At 51.5% G+C, this 24,847-nt stretch overlaps 1 protein-coding gene across 3 annotated transcripts in view; it reads right to left on the reverse strand.

Moving 5' to 3' along the window:
* The window catches only part of MAPKBP1 (mitogen-activated protein kinase binding protein 1), a 55,262-nt gene that overhangs the window by 5,984 nt on the left and 24,431 nt on the right, over positions 1-24,847 (reverse strand). For 2 of the 3 annotated variants that reach the window (XM_047766647.1, XM_047766646.1), the window contains exons 3-24: positions 22,564-22,655; positions 12,405-12,467; positions 12,122-12,179; positions 11,201-11,371; positions 9,283-9,420; positions 8,844-9,026; positions 8,125-8,285; positions 7,227-7,416; positions 6,537-6,683; positions 6,143-6,318; positions 4,996-5,087; positions 4,613-4,738; positions 4,173-4,243; positions 3,882-4,003; positions 3,538-3,613; positions 3,314-3,425; positions 3,073-3,136; positions 2,687-2,821; positions 2,346-2,488; positions 2,087-2,142; positions 793-1,029; positions 194-360 (exon numbers count right to left, since the gene is read on the reverse strand). In XM_047766647.1, coding sequence (XP_047622603.1) covers positions 194-360; positions 793-1,029; positions 2,087-2,142; positions 2,346-2,488; positions 2,687-2,821; positions 3,073-3,136; positions 3,314-3,425; positions 3,538-3,613; positions 3,882-4,003; positions 4,173-4,243; positions 4,613-4,738; positions 4,996-5,087; positions 6,143-6,318; positions 6,537-6,683; positions 7,227-7,416; positions 8,125-8,285; positions 8,844-9,026; positions 9,283-9,420; positions 11,201-11,371; positions 12,122-12,179; positions 12,405-12,467; positions 22,564-22,655 — 2,780 coding nt within the window. The remainder of the gene's footprint in view (positions 1-193; positions 361-792; positions 1,030-2,086; positions 2,143-2,345; positions 2,489-2,686; positions 2,822-3,072; positions 3,137-3,313; positions 3,426-3,537; positions 3,614-3,881; positions 4,004-4,172; positions 4,244-4,612; positions 4,739-4,995; positions 5,088-6,142; positions 6,319-6,536; positions 6,684-7,226; positions 7,417-8,124; positions 8,286-8,843; positions 9,027-9,282; positions 9,421-11,200; positions 11,372-12,121; positions 12,180-12,404; positions 12,468-22,563; positions 22,656-24,847) is intronic. The other variant, XM_047766648.1, reaches the window with a different exon arrangement.

Consider the following 24,847-nt stretch of genomic DNA (forward strand, 5'->3'; position numbering starts at 1 on the left):
GGATGAGCAGCAGCCCCACTGGACTCCTGCCTTCCTTCTGCCCCTCCTATGAACAAGACTGGGGATGAGGCAGTGCTGTAGCAGTGGGCAAGCCCTGTGAGCCTGTGGCCAGCCCTCTGTTCAAAGACAGAACACTCAGAGGTTAGGGAAGATGGGGGGCAGGAGTGGCCATGGAGGGCTGCAGGACCTTCACCTGGTATCCATGGTGGGGCTGTCACTTGGCTCTGGGTAGACAATACCATCTTCCATGGGTGCAGGCTCCAGATCTTGAGCAAAGACCCCTTCCTCTTGGGATAGCAACTGGATAATGTGGGGGCAGGAACAGGGTTGGGAAGCCTGAGGGCGAGGGGGCCTTTCATCCTGGAAACACACAAAGGGGTATCACTGGGGCTGCACTGTGAGTGAGGGTCTGGGGAGAGGTGGAGGGGACCAGGATCTGGCGGGCACCCATTCTGGGAGAGGCTCCAACTCTGAGGTCAGACACTGAGGAGCCAGGCTAGGTTCCAACTAGTGTTCTTGAGCTTCTGGAGGAATACTCCAGACTGCCACCACTTCATATCATGAACATTCCAAGGAGCCCAGCCCAGGACAAAGGCAACCCTTTGCTTCTCCACCTCAGTCACTGTACCACTCAGCCTAGCCAGCCCCACCTGATTTTGCAGCTCAGGTTACCCACATCCCACAGGTGCAGGGCAAGCACAGCTGGATGTATGCTCAGGCCCCCAGCTGTTGGCACAAGGCTGGCTGAGGCTGCTTGGAGATTTCTAGGTTGCTGGGAAAAAGTGGGCTCACCTGACTAGCACGTGAGCTCTCAGGGGCCTGCTGACCATTGTTCCCAAGACCAGGAGGGGTCACGGCCACAGAGTCCTGGCTAGGGCCCCGAGGATTTGGGACCAGAGTTTCCAGCTGCCGCAGGTCCAGCATGGAGCGAACACTCAGCTCCACACCTGGCTGAGCCCAGCGCCCCCTTCTCCTGGGTCCTTGGTTGGCTGCGGGAGCTGGGTCCAGGAACTCCTCCGTTTCCTGTGCCTGGTGTGGTGGGGGGGGTGCAGAGAAGAGTAACAATAACAACCACATAACAGCATCAGCAAATGCTCACATGTCACCTGCTGTGTGCCAGGCACTTTACATGTACTAGCGCATTTAATCCTCACAACCACCTTGTGAAGCAGGTACTACTATTAGCTTCATATTTATATGTGGGAAAATAGATGCACAGAGGGCTTCAGTGACTTGTCCAAGCCTCAAAACAACCTGCATGCAGGTCATAGCTCAGGTAGTCTGGCTCAAGTTCATGCTCTCAGCTCCACTATCTGTCCTATCCTAGAGGACCTTCTGGTCTCAGTCACAGACACCTCAGAGCAGGGAGTTTCTAAAGTCCCCCACTCTGAGGACAGCCCCAAGTCCATAGCACCAAGGGCAAACCTCAACAGCTCAGGCTGGGGACCCATGGCCTGGTCAGAAGACACCGGACACCACCCCGCCATCATTGCATCAAACTGCTGATAACAATGAAAGATGCCAGCACTTGAAACACTGACATGGGACATGGGAGGGCTGGGCTGCCGCTGAAAGCCTTTATCCTCCTCCTGCCACTCTGAGGCTGCCACTCAGCTATTGGTCCTCTTAAGCATTCTTCCCTCTAACTGTTCCAGAACTTCTGAGCTTTCCTCCTAACCTAGGTCTTCAGAACTACAGTTTCTCCAGATTTCTGCTCTTTGGCCCTTTGACTTTCTTGAAATTTCCTTCTAACTGCTTGGCTCAGACTCCTTTCCTATTTTTCACCTCAACCTGTTCTTTGTTCACGTTTCCTCCCAGGGCCCCAAGAGCTGACAAGTGGAGGACTTCCCTAGGGGCCCCTAACCCTTGCAGCCACCTCACCTGGCCAAAGGGATGAAGCACCTGGGCTTCGTCACCCCTTACCTATGACCAGCCCGTGGCTCACATTCCCCTTCCTTGGACACAAGGGGTACAAGCATGCAGGCAGACCCCATGCCCAAATGCCTCGCCAGGTGTAGAGAGCCCTATTTACACCCTCCTTCACCTCTTGTAACCTTGGAAGGACATTTTAACGATGGTGACTCACCCGACTCATCTCCCAGTGGGACAGGCTTCGGGGCAAGGCTGGACTGGGCACCAAGGCTGCAGAGACAGGCAGTCAGACAGTGTCTCCTGCCCACCCACCCTAGAGCACTGGCCCCACACCAGCCCACACCCTACGAGGCCACAGTGATGCTCCTGTTTCCTCAGCTCATGCCGCTCTCACCCCCACAGTCCCAGAAGGGGCCCGTCTAGACACTGTACCAACTGGTGCCTGTCTGGCCCCACAGCAGACTTCCACAGACCTGGCTCTTTCCTGGTGCCCTTGGCAAGGATGGGCAGAGCTGGAAGTTCTTCTTCTTCGGTGCCCTCGTCTTCTCCCTCCTTGTCACTGTCTGATGAGAGAGTTGGTCCGGGAGAGAGCATCGATGGGGCCTTGTGCCTGGGTCTGAGACAAGGAAGGGCATGGGAAGAGGAGACTCAGTGGGGGAAGAGGCCCAACACCATTGGTCTTCACATGAGAAACAGGTGTTGGGAGATACAGAGTTGCTGAGTGGTCCAGAGTGAGGAGTAGGGGCAGTGACATCACAGCAAGCAGTCCTGATGCCCACCCACCACCTGCCCACAGCCCACCCTCTGTTCTCACCGGTGGGGTCCAGCGGCCCTCTGAGGAGAGGAGGGTCCTTGCTGCTTGGCCCCTCGCTGACGCTGGCGCAGCTCGGCCAGACGCTGCCTCATACTGATGGTCATCTCTGAGCTCAGGCGCCACACAAATATGCAGCTGGGGTAGAGCCACAGAGTTGGGTGATGGAGGAGAAGGGTGGGACCCCAGGGGTGTCACTCATACCCCTTCTCCATGGGCTGGCAAGGAGACCACAGCCACCCTCCAGTGCCCAGTCAGGCCCAGCCAAGAAATACCCCTGTTCAGCCCTACTTCCCAAGACATCACTGAGGTGCAGAGAGGGGAAGGGCAGGGTGTGTTTGGGACACAGAGGAAGAGTTTGCGTCTCAGGAAAGCTAGCTTCTACTCACCTGTCCCCTGACACAGAGATGAGATGTTTGCAGTCATTACTAAACTTCATGCCAGTGACAATCTCTGTGAAGAATAAGGAATATGGTTTATGAGCCACCCTGAAGTCCCAGCCAAGTGTCTGTCCCAATGGTGGAGGTAGGGGATTTGCTGGAGGGGAGGGACAGACAGCTCTGCTGGGACCCAAGAACCTTAAGGAAGAAAGAGAAGAGTCCAGGGGGAGGATACCGGGGCCACGCTCACCTGAGTGGCCAAACATGGTAGCCACGCACTCGCCTGAGGAGAAGTCAAAGATGGAAAGGTTCTTGTCCGAACAGCTGGTGGCAATGTAGATCCCTGAGGGGTCTGTCTGCACCTGAGGAGCAGGAGACATGGCTGGATGGGGGCAGGAGCACCGGACCCTCCCTGGCCAGCACCCTGCCGCCCTCCCATGCTCTGGACCAACACCCATGCTCCTGGGCCCTCACCTTAATCAGAGTGCCATCCTCACCCTGCGACCCTTTAAACAGCTTCTTCTGCTTCCCACTGCTGATGTTAAAGATCCTGGAAAAACAGACACTCTCATTCACACGAGGAGGAGGTCACAATCAAGCATGTTTGAGTGGCAGCAACACCAGCCTGTTCTCTCTGGAAGCCACGCCCCAGCACCAAAGGGGCTACCACCTCTTGGGTGAGGAAAGTACTCATTCTGTAGGCTCCAGGGGGCACAAAGTCCTGGACAAAAAGACAGCCATGGGGACTGAGCTGCCTAGAGCTGACCCTCTCAGGCATGAAGGAATGTGGTCAGGTGGTCTGAGAAAGGGATGCCCACCGGATATTTCGATCCTGGCAGCCGATGGCCGTGTACTTCCAGCTGGGCTCCACATCCATGTCATAGAGGGTCGTCTTCCGTACCACGTGGTGTGTCCGAGTAAACTGCACTCCATCTCCAGACTGCAGGGGCGGAGCACGCGGGCAGACCCCGCACCCAAATGCCTCACTGCGCCCAGAGAGCCCTGCTTTTGCCTCCCTTGACCTCCTGCAACCTCAGGTCGGGGGAATGGTAGTGGCCCCACCCCCACCCCCGACTACTGCCCCATTCAGGGAAGCCCAGTAACCTCACCTTCTGAGCAGTGCGGAAGTAGATGCTCTTGTCTGCTCCACAGCTGATCATGCGGACTTGCCCATCACTGGCTATGGAGGAAGGGGGCCTGGCTGTTCCCAGCGCTCTCACCAACAAGGAGCCAGCCTTCCCTCTCTTCCCCTCCACATCATCCCCCTTTCATTCCTCCAAACAATTAAACCAGGATGCTGCCCTCCAAGCTTAGGCTTTCCTTTCTCCCCATCCTCAGTCAACCTGGTTTTGCCTTCCTTCCAGGGTCCAGGGTCCCCTGGACTAAGAGTCTAGGTTCCTTCTCACCCAGCCCCGGGCCCGCCAGCTGCTGTGCGACACTCTCCTGCGACTGACACCCCTTCTTGTGGAGGTGGGGGGCAGGTGGCAGTGGGGAGCAGGGGAGAAATTGGTGATAGGTGACAGAAGTATCTCAGTTGCCCTCCCCTCACCTGCAAACTTGACAGCGGTGATGGATGATGAGTGCTCATCCAACGTCTGCTGGAGGCTGTACTCCCGTCCAGCGTCCAACACATGGATCAGCCGATCCCGGCTCGCTGATGCCAGCAGTTTCAGACCTGGGAATGGAAGAGCTCCATCAGCCCATGAGTGCCCAGAGCAGGCTCCTACCTGGGCCCTGCAGAACTAAGCCCCACATCCCTAAGTCCAGCAAACCATAGGAAAGGGATGGAGCTGTCCTCTAAACCTGCAAAGATACCAAGTAATTTAAAGAATTTTCGGTCCCACATTCAAAGCCAGGATGGATGTAAGTGACACTAGTAGGACTGGAGAAGCCCTGTACCATTCTGGGCTGGGTGCCAGACATCCTCTTTACCTGTGTCTGGCTTAGAGTACTCCAGACATAGAATTTCTGAGTCATGGGCCTCCACTTTCAGCATCTCATTTAGGGACTGCAGTTCGTGCACCCTGCAAAGAGGACGAGAGGAGGGAGCAGTCACTGACAGGCTGCAGAAGAAGAGACATCCTGCTTTCTCTACTACATCCTCTCCCTGACCTTTTTGCTTTTTCATTTTAGGGCCACACCTGCAACATATGGAGGTTCCCAGGCTAGGAGTGGAATCAGAGCTATAGCTGCCGACCTACGCCACAGCCCTAGCAACGCCAGATCTGAGCCTCATCTGTGACCTACACCACAGCTCACGGCAACGCTGGATCCTTAACCCACTGAGCAAGGCCAGGGATCGAACCCACATCCTCATGGAGACGATGTTGAGTTCTTAACCCACAAAGCCACAACGGGAACTCCTAACCTTTTTTAAATTTTATTTTTATTTATTTTTGAACTTTTGGGTTGGAGAAAAGTTGCAGTGGGTACAGAGGTTTCCATACTTCTCTTACCCGGCTTTTCCCAATGTTAACATCTTACCTAACAACAGTTCAATTACCAGAACCAGGAAATTAACACTGGTACAATACTATAAACTAAAGGCTTTATGTGCACTTCACCAGTTTTTCCACAATATTCTTTTCCTGGATCCAAGAGCCTATCTAGGTCCCAGTTGCACTGAGTTGTTACAGAATCAACTTTAGTCTTTAGTCTCCTGTATGTAACAGCTCTTCAGTCTCTGCTTACCTTTCATAACCTTGACACTTTAGAAGAGTATTGATCAGTACAGGCACTCTGTCACATGTACCTCAATTTGAGTTTGACGTTTTTCTCATGATGGAACTAAGTTTCTGCATTGTTTGGCAAGAATACCACAGGAAAAATGCTATGTTCTTCTGAGGCATCGCATACGGATTTCGTGATGTTGATACAAGGATGTTAACACTTGATTACTTGATTAAGACAGTTTCTGCAGGGTTTCTTCCTTACAAAGTAATTATCTTTCCCTTGTAGATGAATATCTTTTCCCCAACCTTTTTAAGCCAAACTTTTAAAAAGCTCTGTCCTTGGGGACTGAACCCCTCCAGCCTGTACCATGTGAGGCAGGCAGTTCCCATTCCAGACCTGGCATTACCTGAGTGTGCCCACACGATCCCCGGAAGCTAGATGCTGTCCATTGGGGCTGACACACACAGAACGAATGCCCACGCGGGGATCCATCAGGGACCCATCAGCTTTGTCTCCCCCGGGCAGCTCAGTGTCCACCAGGGCCTGAGTGTTCCCATCCACATAGATGATCTTAATGAGGTCCTAGCGGAGCAGATCAGGAGAAGAAGTGGATAAGGCAGGGCTGACCCAGTACAGAGGCAAGAGGAGAGGAATGCTGGACAAGAGAGCCTGGCCTCCCAGAGGATGGCCACCTAAGAGCTGGAAGATCAAGGTCTGGGAACCCGACCTGGTTCCTGAGAGGCGGGGGTGGAGGTGAGTGGACACAGGTACTAGGATGGAGTGGGGGCCCTGTGGCTCACATTGCTGAGGATGTTTCGGTGCAGGGTGGAGCCATGCACCCCAGAGCTCTCTATGTTCCACAGGCGGATGGTGTTGTCAGAGGAACAGGTGATAAAGGAACTGGGGGGCAGGCAGGCCTGGTTACTGTCCTTCACTTCGGGGTAGACCTGAAGGGGCAGAAGGAACAAAGCCAGAGCTCCAGTTAGGGAGCAGTCCCCTGCCTGCCCTTGGAGCTGGAAGGCCATGGGGCTAAGGAGCCGATGCTGGCCAAGGTTTAGTGTCCGTCACATAGTAGACAAGCCTAACTATTCAAATCTCTTCAAATCACTAGGGGAAAGAACCAGAACCAAACACCTACTATGTACCAGGTACACTTCCAAGTCTCCCACTCACATTATTTCACTTAATTCTTAAAACAATTAGAACCCAGTACATCATTTTACCGTTGAGTAAATGAGGCTTGGTCAAGTTCAATAACTTGTCCAAGATCACCCAGCCCAGGATAAGGCCAAGCTAAGGATGGACAGGGGTACATTCGCAGAAACGCTAAAATTCAAGTTCAATCCTCAGGACCCATCTGAGAGTGTATGGACACAGAGATGTGGCTGGAGAAACGAGGAGGCAACAGGAACATGATGTCCTACTTGGGGTCCCCATTTCCTGCCCTTACAATGGTATCCCAGGAAACCGGGTCAAGCCAGTCCACCTACCTCCACACTCCAGACGCAGGAGGAATGATACAGTGCTGAGTACACTTTGCCCACTTTCTTGGGGTCCCTCACATCCCAAACATAAATGCTGTGGTCATTGTATACACAGGACAGCCACTGATTAGTAGGATCAAAGGTCAGCGCAATGGTGTCTGGATACCTGGCATTGGCCACTCCAGAGAAGAGGCGACTGTAGGGAAGAGGACAGGGCAAACTGGTAAGGGACAAGCTGATGAAATGAGGGCTTAAGGGGAATGAAAACAGAAGCCAACCCACAAAGGAAGGTGCAGAGCATGGGAGCCCTCCCAGACCCACAGGTCTGGAAGTAGCTGCTTGAGAGGAAAAGGCCTCCTCTGACAGCTCTCACTGAGAGCTGCCCCAGCACCAGCTGCTGGGCCCAGGTGCTCTCCTGAGGAAAACAAATGAGGTCACGGAACACCAACGGCAGACAAGGTAGTTCTGTGGCCATGACGGAGTCCAAAAAGAACAAGACTACTCTGTAATCATGTCTGAGACAGATGAAAACAAGTCACTGTACAAACCACAAAAATGACCGAATATCACGCTTTTCCATCTATCAGAACTGAGAGCTGCTTCTTTACCAGTTATAGCTTTAGTGCCATACCTTTCCTTCCAGCATTTAGATAAAAATTATTAAATGTCCAAATGTAGAATTGACCACTCCCTACTTCCTCACAGCATCCAACAGAGCCAAACTCCAGTCCCTGTAACACAAGCCCAAATCTTCCAATAAGCCCGTCTTAACATCTACACACAGCGTACAATACAGCCAAACCGGTGTGTGTGCAGAGACGTTGCTGTAATCCCTGAAGCACAGGGAAGGAGGGCCGGGTGCGGAGTAAGGCTCCGAAATGCAGGCAGAGGCCCCACAGCTCACCTGGCCTCCGTGACACTGGCAATGTCTGTCCCCAGGGCGTGGGGCCGGGGCAGGGTGCTGAGGAAGTGCAGGTTGGAGGGGTTGAAGAGGCGCACGGTTCCATCAGCGCAGCCACAGAAGATGTAGTCTTGGCTCACAGAGATGCAGTGGGCCACAGTGGTCTGCAGACAGAGGGGCTCAGGTCAGTACCAGCCACCTGCTCAACCCCTCCTCAGCCGTCACCTGCCAAGAGGAGACACCAGCCAAGACCAGGGCGAGGGGGAATCAGCCCAGCTGCTCTGGCCTGAGCCCCTCAGCTGTTATCTGGGGATGCCCGGCCCTCCAGCAGCAGGTGGCCAGATGGGGGATGGGAATCAGGGAGCGGGGAGCCTTCTAAGGCCCTAGAGGTTTTGGCAAAGAGGACAACGTAGGAAAAGCCCAGCAAAGAGAAAGGAACAGCATGAGAAAGAGAGGAAAGTCTAGCGCCACTTACTGTGAAGCTGTCTGTGTTCTGAGCAGAAGAGGAAAGCAGGGGAAAGAAAGACAGAAAAAGAGAGCAGAGAGGAGGCAGTTACACAGATCTGCATGGGCTGCAACCAGGCCAAGCTCTGGCTCCCTCAAGCTTCTCTCTCCTGGGGTCCCTTCCTGCATGCAGGGCCCAGCCCCTGGTCCAGAACCACAGGCATCTGACCTCCCCTGAGCTGGGACACGGCAGCCCCCACTGGGACAGAGGTACTTACTCTCAGCTCCACCCACTTATCCAAAAGCCGCCGGTCGCTGAACTCGCACAGCAGCCCCGAGGATGTGATGCAGAAGGTGCTATCTGCCTTCTTGCCTCGGCCACAGGCCACGTCGGTGAACAGGTTGTTCCGGAGCTCCCCCAGCAGCCCCGAGCGGCCCAGCAGGGGCACAGTGGCGTTCACCTGTGAAGACACACCACTGCTGCCCACCCATCCACCCTGGAGCCTTCCCAGGAATCCAGGCCCTGGGGAGAAGGTGGGAGGAGACGCAGCCAGCCCCCTTGCCCTGTGCAACTATCCTCAGCCCAGAGAGCATCTGGCTCATCTGCAACTTCTGAATGACTGCTAAGCAAGCTGAGGGGGCCCAGGGCAGCAGGGCTTCCTGCCATGGGGTGAGCAGACTCTGGCCCTGGGGCTACTTCTAGCCTCAGCCCCTCACCTTTGAGGTCTTGCTGTCATCAAGGTACCAGAATTTGATGTGCCTGTTGCCAGCAGTGACAAAGTAGCTGCAGTCCTCGGAGAAGGAAACTGCTGTGACCCGACTGGACACTTTATTGGAGGCCACCACGATGTTTTTCTGGAGGGAAAGTCAAAGGAAGAATCAAAATTCCGCTTCTTGGGGATAAGAAGAAAGAGGTTCACACCTCACACCAGTCAGAATGGCCATCATTAATAAGTCCACAAATAACAAGTGCTGGAGGGGTTGTGGAGAAACGGGAACCCTCCTGCACTGTTGGTGGGAATGTAAACTGGTACAGCCACTATGGACAACAGTTTGGAGATACCTTAGAAATCTATACATGGAACTTCCATATGACCCCGCAATCCCACTCTTGGGCATATATACACACAAACGTTTCCTTGAAAAAGACACATGCACCCGCATGTTCATTGCAGCACTATTCACAATATCCAAGACATGGAAACAACCCAAATGTCCATCGACAGATGATTGGATTAGGAAGATGTGGTATATATACACAATGGAATACTACTCGGCCATAAAAAAAGAACGACATAATGCCATTTGCAGCCACATGGGTGGAACTAGAGACTCTCATACTGAATGAAATGAGTCAGAAAGACAAAGACAAATACCATATGATATCACTTATAACTGGACTCTAATATACAGCACAAATTAACATTTCCACAGAAAAGAAAATCATGGACTTGGAGAATAGACTTGTGGCCACCCAGGAGGAGAGGGAGGGAGTGGGAGGGATGCGGAGCTTGGGGTTATTGGATACAACTTGGAATGGATTTACAAGGAGATCCTGCTGAGTAGCATTGAGAACTATGTCTAGATACTTATATTGCAAGAGAACAAAGGGTGGGGAAAAAATGTATACATGTAAGTGTAACTTGGCCCCCTTGCTGTACAGCGGAAAAAAAATAAAGTAATAATAAAAAAAGAAGAAGAAGAAGAAGAAGAAGAAGAAGAAGAAGAAAGAGGTTCAGAGAATGGAGGGGGGTTAAATAGGATCTGTATTTTATTTTATTTATTTATTTTTTTTTTATTTTTTATTTTTGTCTTTTTGCCATTTCTTGGGCCGCTCCAGCGGCATATGGAGGTTCCCAGGCTAGGGGTTGAATCAGAGCTGTAGCCGCCGACCTACGCCAGAGCCACAGCAACGCAAGATCCAAGCCGCGTCTGCAACCTACACCACAGCTCACGGCAATGCCAGATCGTTAACCCACTGAGCAAGGGCAGGGATCGAACCCGCAACCTCATGGTTCCTAGTCGGATTCGTTAACCACTGCGCCACGACGGGAACTCCAGGATCTGTATTTTAAAATGTTTCTTTCCAGGGAGTTCCCATTGTGGCTCAGTGGTAGCAAACCCGACTAGTATCCATGAGGATGCAGGTTTGATCCCCGGCCTCACTCATAGGGTTAAGGATCCAGCGTTGCCTTGAGCTGTGGTATAGGTTGCAGATGCAGCTTGGATCTGGCATTGCTGTGGCTGTGCTGTAGACTGGCAGCTGTAGCTCTGACTTGACCCCTAGCCTGGGAACCTCCATATGGTGCCGGTGTCGCCCTAAAAAGCAAAAATAAATAAGTAAATAAATAAATAGTTTCTTTCCAGGATTTAATGGTCAAAAAAAGAGAAGAGGGAGGAGAATCCCTTCTTAGAGGACTGAAGAGATTCGTTTCCTCTGGAGGGCCTCCGAGGCGAAGGCTAGCCTCTTTCCACCAACACACTTGGCTAAACAGTTGGTTTTTTTCTGCTTCAGAACATTTTCTAGAATGAGACCGAAATCAGCTGAGTGGAATTAAGGTTGGCAGCTTTCTGGCTCCCCAAATGACCCTCAGACCCCTATGATGCTATCAGGCCAGGCCCCCAGCCCACTCACCTTCCAGGCCCAGACGTTGACGATCATGTCATGCTGGTAGCCCACAGAGACTATGTACTTGGCGCTGGGGGAGAAGGCCACACAAGCCACACCATACTTATGCTCCTGCAGCTCTGCCACCTGGCTATGCTCAGCCACGTCCCAGACCCGCACGGCAGGCATGTGCCCACTCTGCAGGGAGGCAAGAACTGGAGTGAGGGCCAGGGCACACAGCCTCCCCAAGCCTTTCAGGGTGGAGGCCCCCACCTCTCCAGCCACCAGGTACAATCTCTCTGATAACCCCTTGGCCAAAAGCAGAGTGCCATAGAGGGCAAAGGGATAGAGGAAACATGATAAATACCTCAGGACAGCAATGATTATCAGAGAGAAAACAGCCCTAGATTTGGTTCAGTATTTCCAGGTGAGGGTCTGCACCTCTGTTTTTGTTCAAAGCTCCTAGAGTGATTCTGAGGGGCAGCCGGGGTTGAGAATCACCACCACCCACATCTATGTCTGCCCCACTGCCTCCCTGTGTGACTGAGATGGGAGCGGCGGCGTCCCTCGTGCGCCCAGCAGGGGGCCTTCGAGGCTAAGGAATATCTTTAAAGCAGTGGTTTGCACCGTGTGCTTCCCAAACTAGCAGAATCAGCACCATCTGGGAGCTTGTTAGAAATTCAAATGTGGGGGTCCCCTCCCAGACCTACAGACATACAAATTCTGGGGGCAGACCCAGCAATGTGCACTTTAACAAGCCCTTCAGTGACTCTGGTGCCCACCAAGGCTTCAGAACCAAAGTCTGAAGATACAACAGACCCTGGGATTTGGCATCTGTTCAGGACGCCAGAGTGGCAACAGCTCTGACCAGGCCTGGGATGGGTGCTCTTCACTGATGCCAGGCCACCCACTCTCCTCAGAGCAGCCTGGTTCCCCTTCCTCACTCACCTCTCCAGTGACTAAGTACTTGCCATCTGGGGAGAAGGCAAGGGCGGTGATGGTTTTCCTGCAAGAAATGAGGCAAACTCAGAAGCCCTGGCAGCCTGGCCTCAACCCGGCTCCCTGAGAGTCCCCTCAAAAGGCAAGGCAGCAGACAGCAGTAGCACATGGGCCGGTTCCTTATCTGGCCCTGGGGCCCAACCTGGTTCCAGTCCCCAGAGCCATGGAGACCTCAGACGGTGCCCTTTTCACGGCCCCCAAGAGATGCCCCCTGAAGGCCTAGACCACTTACCTGGAACTGTTGAGGATGTGGTGCTGTTTGTGCTTCCGGGGATTGAACAGCACGACTACGCACCTGGGGAGATGAGTGAGACCACTGATGTCAGCACCAAACCACAGCCCTCCACCCCACCTCACCCACCTGCTCCGGGAATTCCAGGCACCCAGCACCGAAGACTGGGCAAGCAAGCTCAGAAGGGCTCACTTGCCACTGAGGGCAACTGACTGCTTTCCCTGGGAAACCCGGTCTTCCTGTTTCCTTTCTTCACCCACAGGGGCCCCTCTCTACCGCCTCACAAGAGTGAAAGGGCTCCCTGGAAGCCTATCCCCACCAGGTCCCGGAGCACCAGCGCCATCTCCACCACCAAGGGCAGCAGGAACACAGGCCTTCCCATGGTCCTTGCACAAAGCCCAGAAGGGGTGCAGGAGGGAAAAACTCACTGACTTGGGCAAAGCAGGCCACAGGTGTACAGCCAGGGCACGGGAGGGAGCCACGTGTGTGTCAAGTATTTGTGCTCCAAGGATGAGTTAGGCCTCTCGTGTGTGCGCGTGCGCGTGTATGTGTGTGTGTGTGTGTGTGTGTGACTTGGCAAGAGCCAACCTCTGCCCCACTTCCCACAACCCCACAAGTCAGGGGATGGAGCGCGTGGGAGGCAGGGGGCCAGAACTGCAAGGAGGCTCAGTAAGACTAGGGGGAGGGGCAGAGAGGCTGAGAGGCCTGGGGAAGGCCAGCCCCGAGAATCCCCGGCACCAAGGAGCCTGAGAAGGACCCTCCAGACGTCAGAAGACAAGCGGAGAAAGCTGGGAGCATCCTCTCCCAGCCAGAAGGCAAGGCTGGATGGGATCAGGATCAGACTGACTTTCCAGAGGCAGCTCCAGAGGGGAGGCCAAGGGGTAGGAGTCAGGGGCCAGGAGCAGGAAGCCATTGCCAGCACTGTTCTCCCTGAGGCACCTTGGCTGTCAGCAGCCCAGCCAGTCACCCTTCTGCCTCAGAGCTTCATCAGAACTGTAACTAGCTGACAGGAGTGAGCATGGAGCCTGCTATACCAGGTAAGGGGTGGGAGAGAATGATCAGAGGGCTACGTCCCCCAGACTCAGCCTTGTTCAGTGGGAAACCACAGCGGCCCCCACATTCTGATACCCCTCCTTGCTGGAAACTGGAAACACAGGCAGGTACAAGCTGCTAGTGATTACTCACCATCTCAGGCTCAATAAACCACTTCAGTATGCAAAAGCCACAGGTAATCGCTGGAGATACTAGGACCTCAGGGGTACCCCAGCTATGCCCAGAACTGCCAGGCTGACCTTGGAATTCCTGAGTCACATCATCTGCTCCCCTAACCCCCTCCCCTAAATCCCTCCTCACCATTTTCTTTCTTCTTCTCCCTCTATCTCCTAATCTTTTGGTTTCCCTTTTCTCATTCCTTTTTCCTTTCTCTCTCTTTATACAGACTTGCAGTCTTCTGCTTCCCTTCTACAATGCCATGTCAGGAGGGTTTTTAAAAATATGACCAAAATATCAGATGGCTTTGGAAAAGCTGTACCCCATCCCTCTCCCTCCCTATCCCAAGCTCACACACATACACTGCCCGGGCTGCTGGTAGGGGCAGTCCAGGATACAGGGGGCCTAACTCCTCCAAACCACATAAGATTCATAGAACCTTAGAGCCAGAAGGAAGGATGGAAGGGAAGATCAAATGCACTGTGCTAGGTGACCTTAAAGATCACCTGGTCCAACCCTCCAAAATCTTGAGATGAAGAACTCTATGTTCGGAAACCTAGGCTTCTACAAAGAGCAGAGCCAGGATTCGTGTCTTCCAGCGTCCACCGTTCTTTACGTCAAACCCAAGCATCTCTGATCTGATTGTGCCACCTCTTGCTGAACATCTCCGGGGAGCTTCTAAGACCCAGCCCTTTAAAAATGCCAGGGAAGGCCTTGGGTGCTGTGGCCCCTGCCCACCCTCCAGCTGCACCCTGCACCATGGCCAACCACATTCTTTCACCCCTTCTAACTTGCTATGCTCCTCCCACTCCAGGCCTTTGCAAGCCCTTTTGTCTAGAGTATTCTTCCCTCCCTTTCCAACTAGTTAACACTTAGGCCTCCTTCAGGTCTCAGGTCAGATGGCCTCAGTATATGCTCTCACAACACAGCTGTATTAACCTTCTGTGACACTGATCACAACTACAATTTTATATTTATTAATGAATGCCTCCCCCACTAGACTGCACTTTCCATGAGGTTGGGAACTGTGTCTGGTTTTGCTCACTGCTTTGTCTCCTGTGCCCAGAGGAGTCTGACCCATCACAGTCATTCAAAAACCATTTACTGAATGGATGAGTGCCGGAATGCCTTCTCTGGCCCACTAGCTTGGCCCAGCCCTCCTCCTCCCTACCGCACATCCCACCTGTCTTCTATGGAAGGAGGTGCAAGGACCTCCAGATCCTCAGAGGCGGTGTGGGGTGGTGGGGACACTGTGAGTCTTAGGGGTCAGAGACCAGGGTTTGAATCCTTGCTCTGCCATGTATGGCTTTGGGACCCTGGGTAAGTCCCAAGCCAATCTTATCTGTAAAAATGGAGCCTCTAGGATCAAGCTCTTAGGGCTGAAGATTAAACGATTTTCAGACACACAGTGGGGGCCAGATAAATGGTATACATGGCAAATCTTGCTATGACTCCTCCTGGATCATGGACAGGAGGCCCAAAGGGACTCCTGGCAGTGAGGCACAAGGTGCTCTGGGACTGTCAGGTTTTTCCTTTGGAAAAGTGGAGGTGAGTTCTGTTAGGATCTGAGCCATGGTAACAACTTTAAAGGAGGCTTTATTTTTTGTTCTGGGATGGGAGCCAAGGAAGGAGAGCTGGGTTAAGCTTGGGAAAAGAAAACATCTACATCATTATCCACTTAGGAGATGATAAGCTTGGAAGGCAGCAGGGAAGGGATGGGGGAAGTGCTGGGAGAAACCACCTCAAGTGTCTAGGACGGCAGTACTGGAGCACAGAAAGAGAATGAAAGTGACATCTCCTGGCTAAGGCAAAAAGCACCACTCGAGAGTTTTAATGAACTCTAAACATGAAGGTGTCCACTGCCTTCGGTAACTGGTCTACTGCTCTTCACGCAGTGGGCCAAACAGTAAGAGTTACAGTTATCAAGCACTCTCTACACGGCAGCGCCCTGCTAAGCACCTTAGAGGTCTGGTCTCAGCTAATCCACGAGATTAGGCCGGTGACGATAGGCTGATGACACTGGCACAATGATCCCCACCTGAGGATGGGATATGCGTTCAGAGGCCTTGTTGCAGGCCTCTTGGTGAAAGCAAAACACAGTCAGGATTCCAGAAGCTGTGTTCTAAGGAAAGCCGAGTGGAGTGAGTAGGACAGAGAAGAGAAAACTGAAGTTAAAGAGGACTGACTTACACACAGAAAGCACACGAACCTAATGCACAGGGCGCCAGGGCAGGGGCCTCTGCGAAGAGGGAGATAAGACTGAAGCACTTGGAGGGAAAAAGGACTCAGGCCACAGAAATTCTGGCACATGAAAACTACAGCAGTTATAGCTCAAAGTTTATACATCTAGTGTTTAGATTATTTATTTCTTTATTTGGTCACACCTGCATCTGGGCCAGGGAGCAAACCCAAGCCTCAGCAGTGACCCAAGCCATAGCAGTGACAAGGCCAGATCCTTAACACACTGAGCCACCAGGGAATTCCCTAAATACTTATATTTTAATACTTTATTCAGTGTATGAGCAAGATAACTCCCGGGCCTGCCACCATCATGAAAAGTCCAGCAAGTGTTTCAGAGAACTGATGTTTTCTCGCTACTTGTGCTGACTGGCTAGGGAGGCCCTCTGCAGGCACATCTCTCTGGCGATGGCTTTCAGTCTGAGCAGATACCTCACTTTCAGATCAGCTCCAGATAAACCATGGCAAATGGCTTCATCTGAGAGCTGATCTGACTTGAACCCACTCAATGCAGATTCCAGAGAGTCACATTCCCAATCCAGAAAAAGGAGGAAACGACAGCTCCATGGTATAGGCTTTTGAGTTTTCCCTTAAACCCAAAGCAGCATGATGACCTCTCAAGGGCAGGGCATTAGATGCATTAAAACACTTTCCAAGTCACTGCACATAAATTCTGAGTCTTGCTGGTTTCCTGCTTCCCCTAAATTTGACTCCATGGTGTAAGAAGGAAGGAGGGTGGCATGTGTGTGCATACGTGTGTGTGTGTGAAAAGACAATGTAGACAGAAAGATGACTATAAGGCAACCTCTCCCTTTCTAACAGCCTCCTCCCCATCCCATCCCCCGTGCCAATATAGCCTAAAAAATTCTCATGTGTAGCCTGGAGGAGTTAAGCAAAGGAGGGAAACATACAGAGATAAGAACTTAAGCTGAAATTTTTACTCTTAATTATTCAAATTTGTAAACCTTCTCTAACATAAAGAGGAAGGAATATACCAAGCCATGGTCACAGCTCCATTTGTAAGCATAATAATGCAAATGGCAAAGTGAAGGCAGAACTTGGCAAAGACATCCAAGGTCCACCTGTACCCACATAGTTGACGTCATCCCCAGAGAAGAGACCTCAAAAACACTGATGTGGGAGCCTCCTCAGTCTCCTCTGAACTTTGTGCAAGTTCCTCAGTCTGGTAGGGTGCAGTCTGCATCAATCTCTGGCCTTTGGCCTCCACCTCCCTTGACCCCAGCCAGCACAGTGGGCAGGCATCTGGACGTGCCCTTGCAGCAGTATTGGCTGCAATCCTCCACAGGACAAGGGTGGAGCTGCCCCAACCAGCTGAGTCCTGTAACTTGGAACCCCAGGGTGCAGGTGCAGGGAGACTGCTCCCTCTCGTATAGAGATAGCCAGGCCTCAGCCCCTTGGGGCCTTGGCCTGAGAGCCACGTGGTTGAGCAACCATACCAGGTGCTGGGCTCACTGCCCAGGAACTTCTCTGAACCAGGAAGGGCAAAGCCCTCAACAACTCCCTTCCCTGGACAGGTGCAGGCCTGCTGCCATTATCAAGAGCCCAGCATTCCCACTGGATCCACCTCCTACAACCCTCCATCTCTCAGAGAGCAGGAACAAATGAAACCTGGGAGGAGCAATGAATGCAGAAGCACACATAGGGAGCAGGAGCAGGACACAGAAGGTCTGAGCAGCGACCCTGCACCTGGGAATTTCTTCTTTCAGACCAAGTAAAATCAGGTGACTGACAGAGGCACACCAAAGTCCTTCAAGTCTCCCTAGAGTCCCATTTAACAGTATAACCCCACATCCCTACACTCCCTAGTCCCTTTCACTGCTTATGGCTTATACTTTTTCCAAAGCATGTATCAGTTTGTAATAGACCATATAATTTACTTTGTGGGGAGGCAAGAGGATCTATCTTCATCATGAGACTGTCAGCTCTGTGTCAATGGTATTTGTTTATTTTGCTTATTAGAAAATGGGCACTAAATAAGTATTCGTGAATAAATCTTTAAGTCACTAGCTACCAGATCTCAAAGCCCTGACTCGCAAGGAACCGCCTGAGTAGCAGGCCTCAGGGGAGCTTCCCAACCTAGACCTTCAGGACTCACTGATGCGCAAAGGCAGTGTGATGATGGAAAGAAAAAGAAAACTGGGGCCAGGCAGACCTGTCTGCTAACTTATGTGATTTGGGCATATCCTTTAACTTCTCTGAACCTCAGTTTCCTCATGTGGAAAACAGAAATAAAAATACCTATGCCATAGAATTGTTGTGCAAACTAAAAAAGTCATATGCAAAGTGACCAGCATGGTGCTCCTGGCCATCTTCTCGAAGGGTTCTCTGGGGCACCAATCGCAAGGAAAGAGCAATCAGGGGGGTCAGCAGTTGTTGCAGGCACACCAACTATGGTTCCCACACAGGACTTGCTGGACACTAGTGACTCATTAGGGTCCTCACCCTGGTATGGAATTACAAACCATCCCTTCACATTCACTCCCAAAGGGAAGTCTTATAGCTTTAATTATTCTAAGAGATAAAAAGAGTCTAGGGTGTTTCCTAGGGCATCCTTGGTTGTGGTCCTCTTTAGGTACCCAGAATCTAATGCCTTCCAAATAAGTAACCTTCTGAGGCCAGCCCATGAGATCCATTGGCATCTCTGTTTCTCCGATGTTTTATGAGACCACTCCCCCCACAGGTGTGAGAAAAGACTTGGTGGTAAAAACCCAGTGAATAATATGGTCATGGTGTAGAGCTACCAGTACGCCTCTCTCTGCCCAGGGGATTCTAAACTCATCCCCTTCCGGGACAAGAGGGGGGTTCTCTATGAGCTGCAAGACTTATAAGCCAAGTCCCAAAGGCAGGGACTGAGTCCCCTTCCTCACACCCACTGGCCACCGTGGCTGCTGTCAAACAAGTGAACTGGGTCCTCCTTTCTTTGGGACCTTTGCAATTGAGGTCTCCAACATCTGGAAGCATGGATCTTCACACATAGATTCCTCTTTGCCATTCAGATAGCAGCTCAAATGTTACCTCCCACGGAGCCCTGACCACAGGTCTTAAAGTAGTCCCACCCCTACCCACTCCCAGGGACCTACTCGCTCTCCTTTTTACCTTCTTCGCAACACTTACCGCTCTCCGATACTATCTTGCTCATTTGTTTGTTTATATGCTTAGTGTCTGCTTACTTTCCTTGATCTTAAACCCCACAAAAGCACTGACACGGTCTTACTGCTATATATCCTGTGGCTGGAACAGTGCTTGGCCCAGAGCAGGTTTTCAACAAGAATCGGCCAAACAAATGAATGACTACTGATGAACAAGCACTTTGTGAGTGACCTCATATATGATTCACAGCCATCAGGGCACCAAGTCCACACATCCTCTTCCCTTAGGCCTGCCAGTCTCTCCACAACTCCACATACTCCCTGGCAACCCCTGCACAGTGTTTGCCACAGAGAGGATGAAGGTAGCTGTGTGCTCCTTCAGCTCAGATGTCACTGGAACACAGACAGTCCAGGGGGAGTCTGTGGCTTCACACATAGTCCAAAGCTTTGGAGCTGGGGCTCTCAGCATAAATTCCCATACACGCTGAGTAAATGGAGGGCCTTCTCAGGAGAACTAGGTTTTCCCTCCTCTTCCGTACTTAAACCAACCAAGAGTCTCCCCTTGGCTGCTGAGTAAGGCCAGACACTTTTCCAGGACACCTCCCACTCTAGTAGCTGCCCTTCATGAGGCCCTGCACTCTGGCATCAAGGGTCAGGAGAAACCCATCCTGTGCACTGATTCTACAGTGGCAACAGGGGCTGTGCTGGGCTCTGAAGGCCCCGAACCCTCTACCAAGCCAGTAAGGGAAGGGGCCTGAGTCAATTACGGGGTGTTCAACTAGACTGAGAGGCTCAAAGAAGCTATCTGGGGACTGGCTTGGCCTCCTAGGGCAGTGGGGCTTAAAATGTGACAGGTGAAGTGTGGGCTTCCTGTGGGAAAGATAAGAGCAAAGGGAGTGCTCCCAGAAGAGACCCAGGGGCCACTGAAACTTGAGGGGTCTCCACCCAGAGACTTTAACCCACCTCTGCCTGACATACGTTCCCTCCACCCAATCCTCCCTGAGCTGTTTCATTTCCTTTCAGAAAACTTTGTTTTGGTTTGATATTTGCCTCTAGGCCTCTGGGAGAATTTTCTGAGCTTTGTTTCTCTTCTTGTTTCTAGGATACCTGAGCTGCTCCTAGAGCAACAAGCGCAGTAGGAACTAGAGAGTGGGGGATGGAGGTAGGGTTAGGATCACCAGATAGGAAGAGAAGGAAGGGGGGAGGGAAAGAGCCTGCCTGACTCACACAGGCTTTGGTGGCCCCCAGATACTCCAGCGGCACACATCAGGGAGCTGGAGCACAGGGCAAAACTGAAACACTCAGAAAAAGGCCATTTACAAGGAGAGCACTCAAAGTTCTAGAAAATGAAAAGGTCAGGGGGTAGATCAGGGCACTGGCCAGGGCTGGCCCAAGCCAAACACGCAAGAAACCTACTAAAGGTGACAACAGGGAAGTTTCCACACACCACCTGGAAGGACAGTGACTCCCAGGTACACATGCCAGGCTGGGACCTGCCCATAAACAGAAGCACACACCCTTCCTTAAAGGCACTAGGCCTGGGTTGGAGCGAAGGGCTCTGTGCCCCTCAGGGCTCAGGCAGCAAGGAGCAGCAGGCCTTTCCTGCTCAGCCCACATCCAGCCCCAGCCCCACCTCCAACAAGAAGGAACCTGGCTTTCCCAGGCCAAGGCAGGCACGAGTGGAATTCCCCAGAGGCAGACTGCACAGGGTAGCCAGCAACAGAGATGGCTCATCAACCTCCTTCTGGAAGGGGAAAAGGAGGCCAGCTCAGCCTCTGCCAGAGGAAGTCTGTGCTGCTCGCACAGTTCCCCACCACGGACATCAAATGCCAAAGGGCCACGCAGAAGGGACAGAGCCCAGATCCCGGGGGCAGAACTCTCCCTGACCTAGGCTGAGCTGCCCGTAAATTGGCCTCTTCTCCTTCAAAAGGCAGGTTAAGAGCTTAGGGGGAAAGCAGCTTTTAAAAATAAGTAGGAAGTCTGGTCTTCCCCACCTCGTGCCATTTTTATGAGTAAGAGCTCTGCACTCAGACTCCTTGGGTTGGAATCTCAATACAGAAACATACTAGCTGTGTGACCTGGGACAAACTGCTAATCTTTTTTTTTTTTTTTTAAGGCCACACCCACGGCACATGGAGGCTCCCAGGCTAGGTGTCAAATCAGAGCTACAGTTGCCAGCCTATGCCACAGCCACAGCAATGCGGGACCCAAGCCACATCTGCAACCTACACCACAGCTCAAGGCAACACTAGATCCCGGATGCAACAAGCGAGGCCAGGGATGGAACCCAAATCCTCATGGATACTAGTCAGATTCGTTTCCTCTGTGCCACAATGGGAACTCCTGGTTAACCTCTTTGAATCTTAGCTTCCTTCCCTAAAACATGGGATGATAACAGTACCAGATCGGCCTCACAGGGTTGCTCTGAGTATTAAATAAAATAACTCCTGTAAAGTGCTTAACAAAGTGCCCGACACAGAAAAATTCTTCATAAAGGCAGCTTTTTTCGACAGGGTAATAAAACTGAAAAAAAAAATCACATAACTGATACAAAAAACTACAAGAGTTGCTGTGGAAATCACACTGGGGAACTTGGCATTCCCCAGCTGATGGTGGGGAAAGAGGCAGAGCAGCGGCCTGCCATTTTCACGTTCCTGTGCCCAGCGGCACAGAAGAAAGGATGACAGAGAGAAGCAAAAGCAGGAGAGGCCCCAAGCCTCCAAAAGAAACACTTCAGCAGAAGCTTAAAGCAGCTACAGTTGTGGGTTTCTCATCTGTAGGAGCAGAGGAGTGAAAAGGAGCAAGGGAAAGAAGAACACCAGCCCCAGACTCCTACCTGTCTCCCACCTCAGTGACACCTCTCCAAGTGACCAGAGCAGACAAATGTTCAGAGCAGTATTATTCATAATAATAATAATTCCCCAAAGTGGAAACAACCCAAATGGCCACCAGCCAATGATAGCTAAAATGTTGGTATCGACATAATGGAAGGTTACTCGGCCATAAAAAATAATGAAGTATTAATACCCAGTATGGCATATATTGAACCTTGAAGACACTATGCTAAGTGACAAGCTACTCACAAAAAAAATATGATTCCATTTATATAAAATGTCCAGAATAGGCAAATCGATAGTGACAGAAAGTAGATTAATGGCTGCCCAAGGCTGGGGGTTTTGGGGGGAAACAGAGAGTGTTGATGGGTATGCAGTTTTTTTAGGGGTGATGAAAATGTTCTAAAATTGACTATAGTAACGGCTGTACAACTCTGGATATATTAAAAACCACTGAATTGTACGTATTAAATGGGCGAATTTTGTGATATGTGAATTACAGCTCAATAAAACTGTTTTTAGAAATGACTAAAAGGTAGATATTAAAGACATTGAAGATGGTGCTGGGAGCTGTGGGTGGCCAAAACGCAGGAAGGATGGCAACAAAGAGTCAACAACCATCAACGAAGAGTCTTTACCTGGCCCTGTGTATCTCCTTTATAAAAATGGCACCAAATCTTAACCTGGAGGTATCTGCCCACCCCAACTGGTTTAGCATAGCTATAAATACCCGAGCAATAAAAAAAAAACCTCTTCCAAGGCACTTACCCAGCTGGGTAGGCAACTAAGCCCGATCGGGGGTCACAAGCAAGTCCTCTGCCTCCAGACACGGTTATTCCAAGCACCTTCTCCAAGGTCACCTGTTTGACCAAGACAGAGAAGTGTTATATATGGACAGAGTGGGGTTGGGAAGGAGGTACTGAAGGTACTCAGGACCTTCTGCTCTGCTGATTGCTTTCCTGATGGCCTTGTCTCCTGGAGAATGACTTGTTCAGATTCTGATCTGTCCATGGGTTCCCTGATCACATGGAAAAAAGCCAGTGTACATTTTGGCTTTTAATAGTGATCAAACTGCTAGGTCCATGGAAAAGAAAATGAAGTGGTTAAAACTCAGCTCATGGTCAGAGAGGAACAAGTACTCCTCCAATCCAGGACGGCTCCATTGAGAAGATAAAGTCTTAGGAGTTTGACACAGACTGGCCTCTGGGGTCTGTGAGACTCGGGGGAGGTCACTGAGTTTCGTGCCTTGGCAGGCATGAAGGAAAAGGCCGCTGTGATCTCCAAGAGCCAGAACAACGTTAGGTATCAATTAGGTGACTCATAATATCCCTGATCTTTACATTCCACCACGTTCTTCCCCTCCATCGGAGGGCTCCACCTCCCCACCAGATGTCTGCTTAATGCTGTGTTTTGCAAAGCACAGATGCTCAGAGTACTCTAATTATTATTATTAAGCCATGACTCCCAGAGAGATGAAAGGGAAATACACGTAAAGTGCTCAGGGGCCTGTAAAGTGCTGAGAGGACACAGCCACGCAAGACACTCACCACCACTCTCGTCGTCATTGTTGTCCCCCTACACTGTCTGCAGGCACTGGGATGCACCCAGGACTAACCTCAAGGTAGTTCATTGGTCTTTCTGCTAGATGACCCCATGGAAGATCTGAACTGCCCTAGAACCTAGCACTTGTCACCCTACCTCGCCCTCTGTTAGAGTGTCTCCCGTGTCCCTCCTGGTCCAGTCCCCTCCAGTGCTATCGGGACCCCCACCCCACCCCCCCGCCACACTGGCCCTCCTCAGGGACGTCCCTGGCCCACACTGGCTGAGAGACGGGGGCTTCTGAATGCAGACTGGCCATGTAAACAGGCCAGAATGTTCTCAGCTAAGAGGTCTTGAGGGTCTTAAGAGGGCAACATGAACCAGAAACACTTCGAGGCTGGTCATCTCCATGGCAGGGTGGTCTCCTCCTAGTCCAGGTCAGCTTCTAGAGAGGGGAAGCCCAGAGTCCATTAGGGTAGTTTTAAGATCTCTCCATCTCTCTTATTTGCCCAACTGGAGAATTCCGAGTGTTCCTAGAGGGCCTATTTAAATTCTTATCTCCAAGGACCATTTTAGTTTGAATTAGGTTGGAAAGAAATGCCCTGAAGTGGCCAAAGACCACAATAGGTCTCCTGGGATGTTACAGTTAAAAACTCTTCCCCAGGAAGGTCCCCAAGAGTCTTCTAGCTTCCTGGGGATGTGGACCAGGAACATGTGCCTACTCACTGACAGAGGCAGGTTAGTTGCAGGCACCACATAGCCGCCTGGCAAGCACCAAACTTGCCAGGTACCTGTGGGCCTTTCTGAGGCACTACCGGTGAGGGACACACTAACTTTAGCCTACTTTATATATTCTTGATAGTTTGCTCTAACTTACGCCTCCTTCCACACTTTTTCACAGCTTAATAAGCCCCTGGCACCCAGTCACCTTTCTAAAAAGCCCGAGCACTGTGAGCGAACTGGAGAGCACAAAATAACCCTGGGGAAGTACGGGGGATACTGGGTTCTGCGCCCCACCCCCTGTGCTGGCACTGTGCCTCTGGCTCTCCCAGAAGGAGGGGCCCTCAGGAACATTCCTACTGCACCAACTGCCTACTGCTGAGAAGGGAGAAAGAGGAGCCCGAGGCCAGCATTACCCACATAGATGGGAAAGGTCACCAAAGCAAGTGCAGTGAGCTCAAAGGCCTCGATGCCTATTCTCTCCAAGCTAATGTGACTGCAGGCAAATCCTCAATCCTTCCTTCATGCTTCAGCTTTGCTCCCAAAGAATCAGACAGGTTGGAGGTTCTCAGCTTCCCTTGCCTCTGATAGGAATTTGGGTAGGTGTTTTGTGGGTAGATGATCTAGTTCCACAGAGAATTAATTCTGGAACTAGCTTGGAGTTTTTCAACAGCAAGCTAAAGCAGGAAGGAGACGAGAGTTACTCAGACCCAAAAGACTAGTGTTTATCAAACAGTCGACTACAACCCACAGTGAGAGACACAGTCTCTATCTTGACGCAGTATAAACATAC

This window comes from Phacochoerus africanus, chromosome 2 (genome assembly GCF_016906955.1).
Source record: "Phacochoerus africanus isolate WHEZ1 chromosome 2, ROS_Pafr_v1, whole genome shotgun sequence".
NCBI classification, from domain to species: domain Eukaryota; kingdom Metazoa; phylum Chordata; class Mammalia; order Artiodactyla; family Suidae; genus Phacochoerus; species Phacochoerus africanus.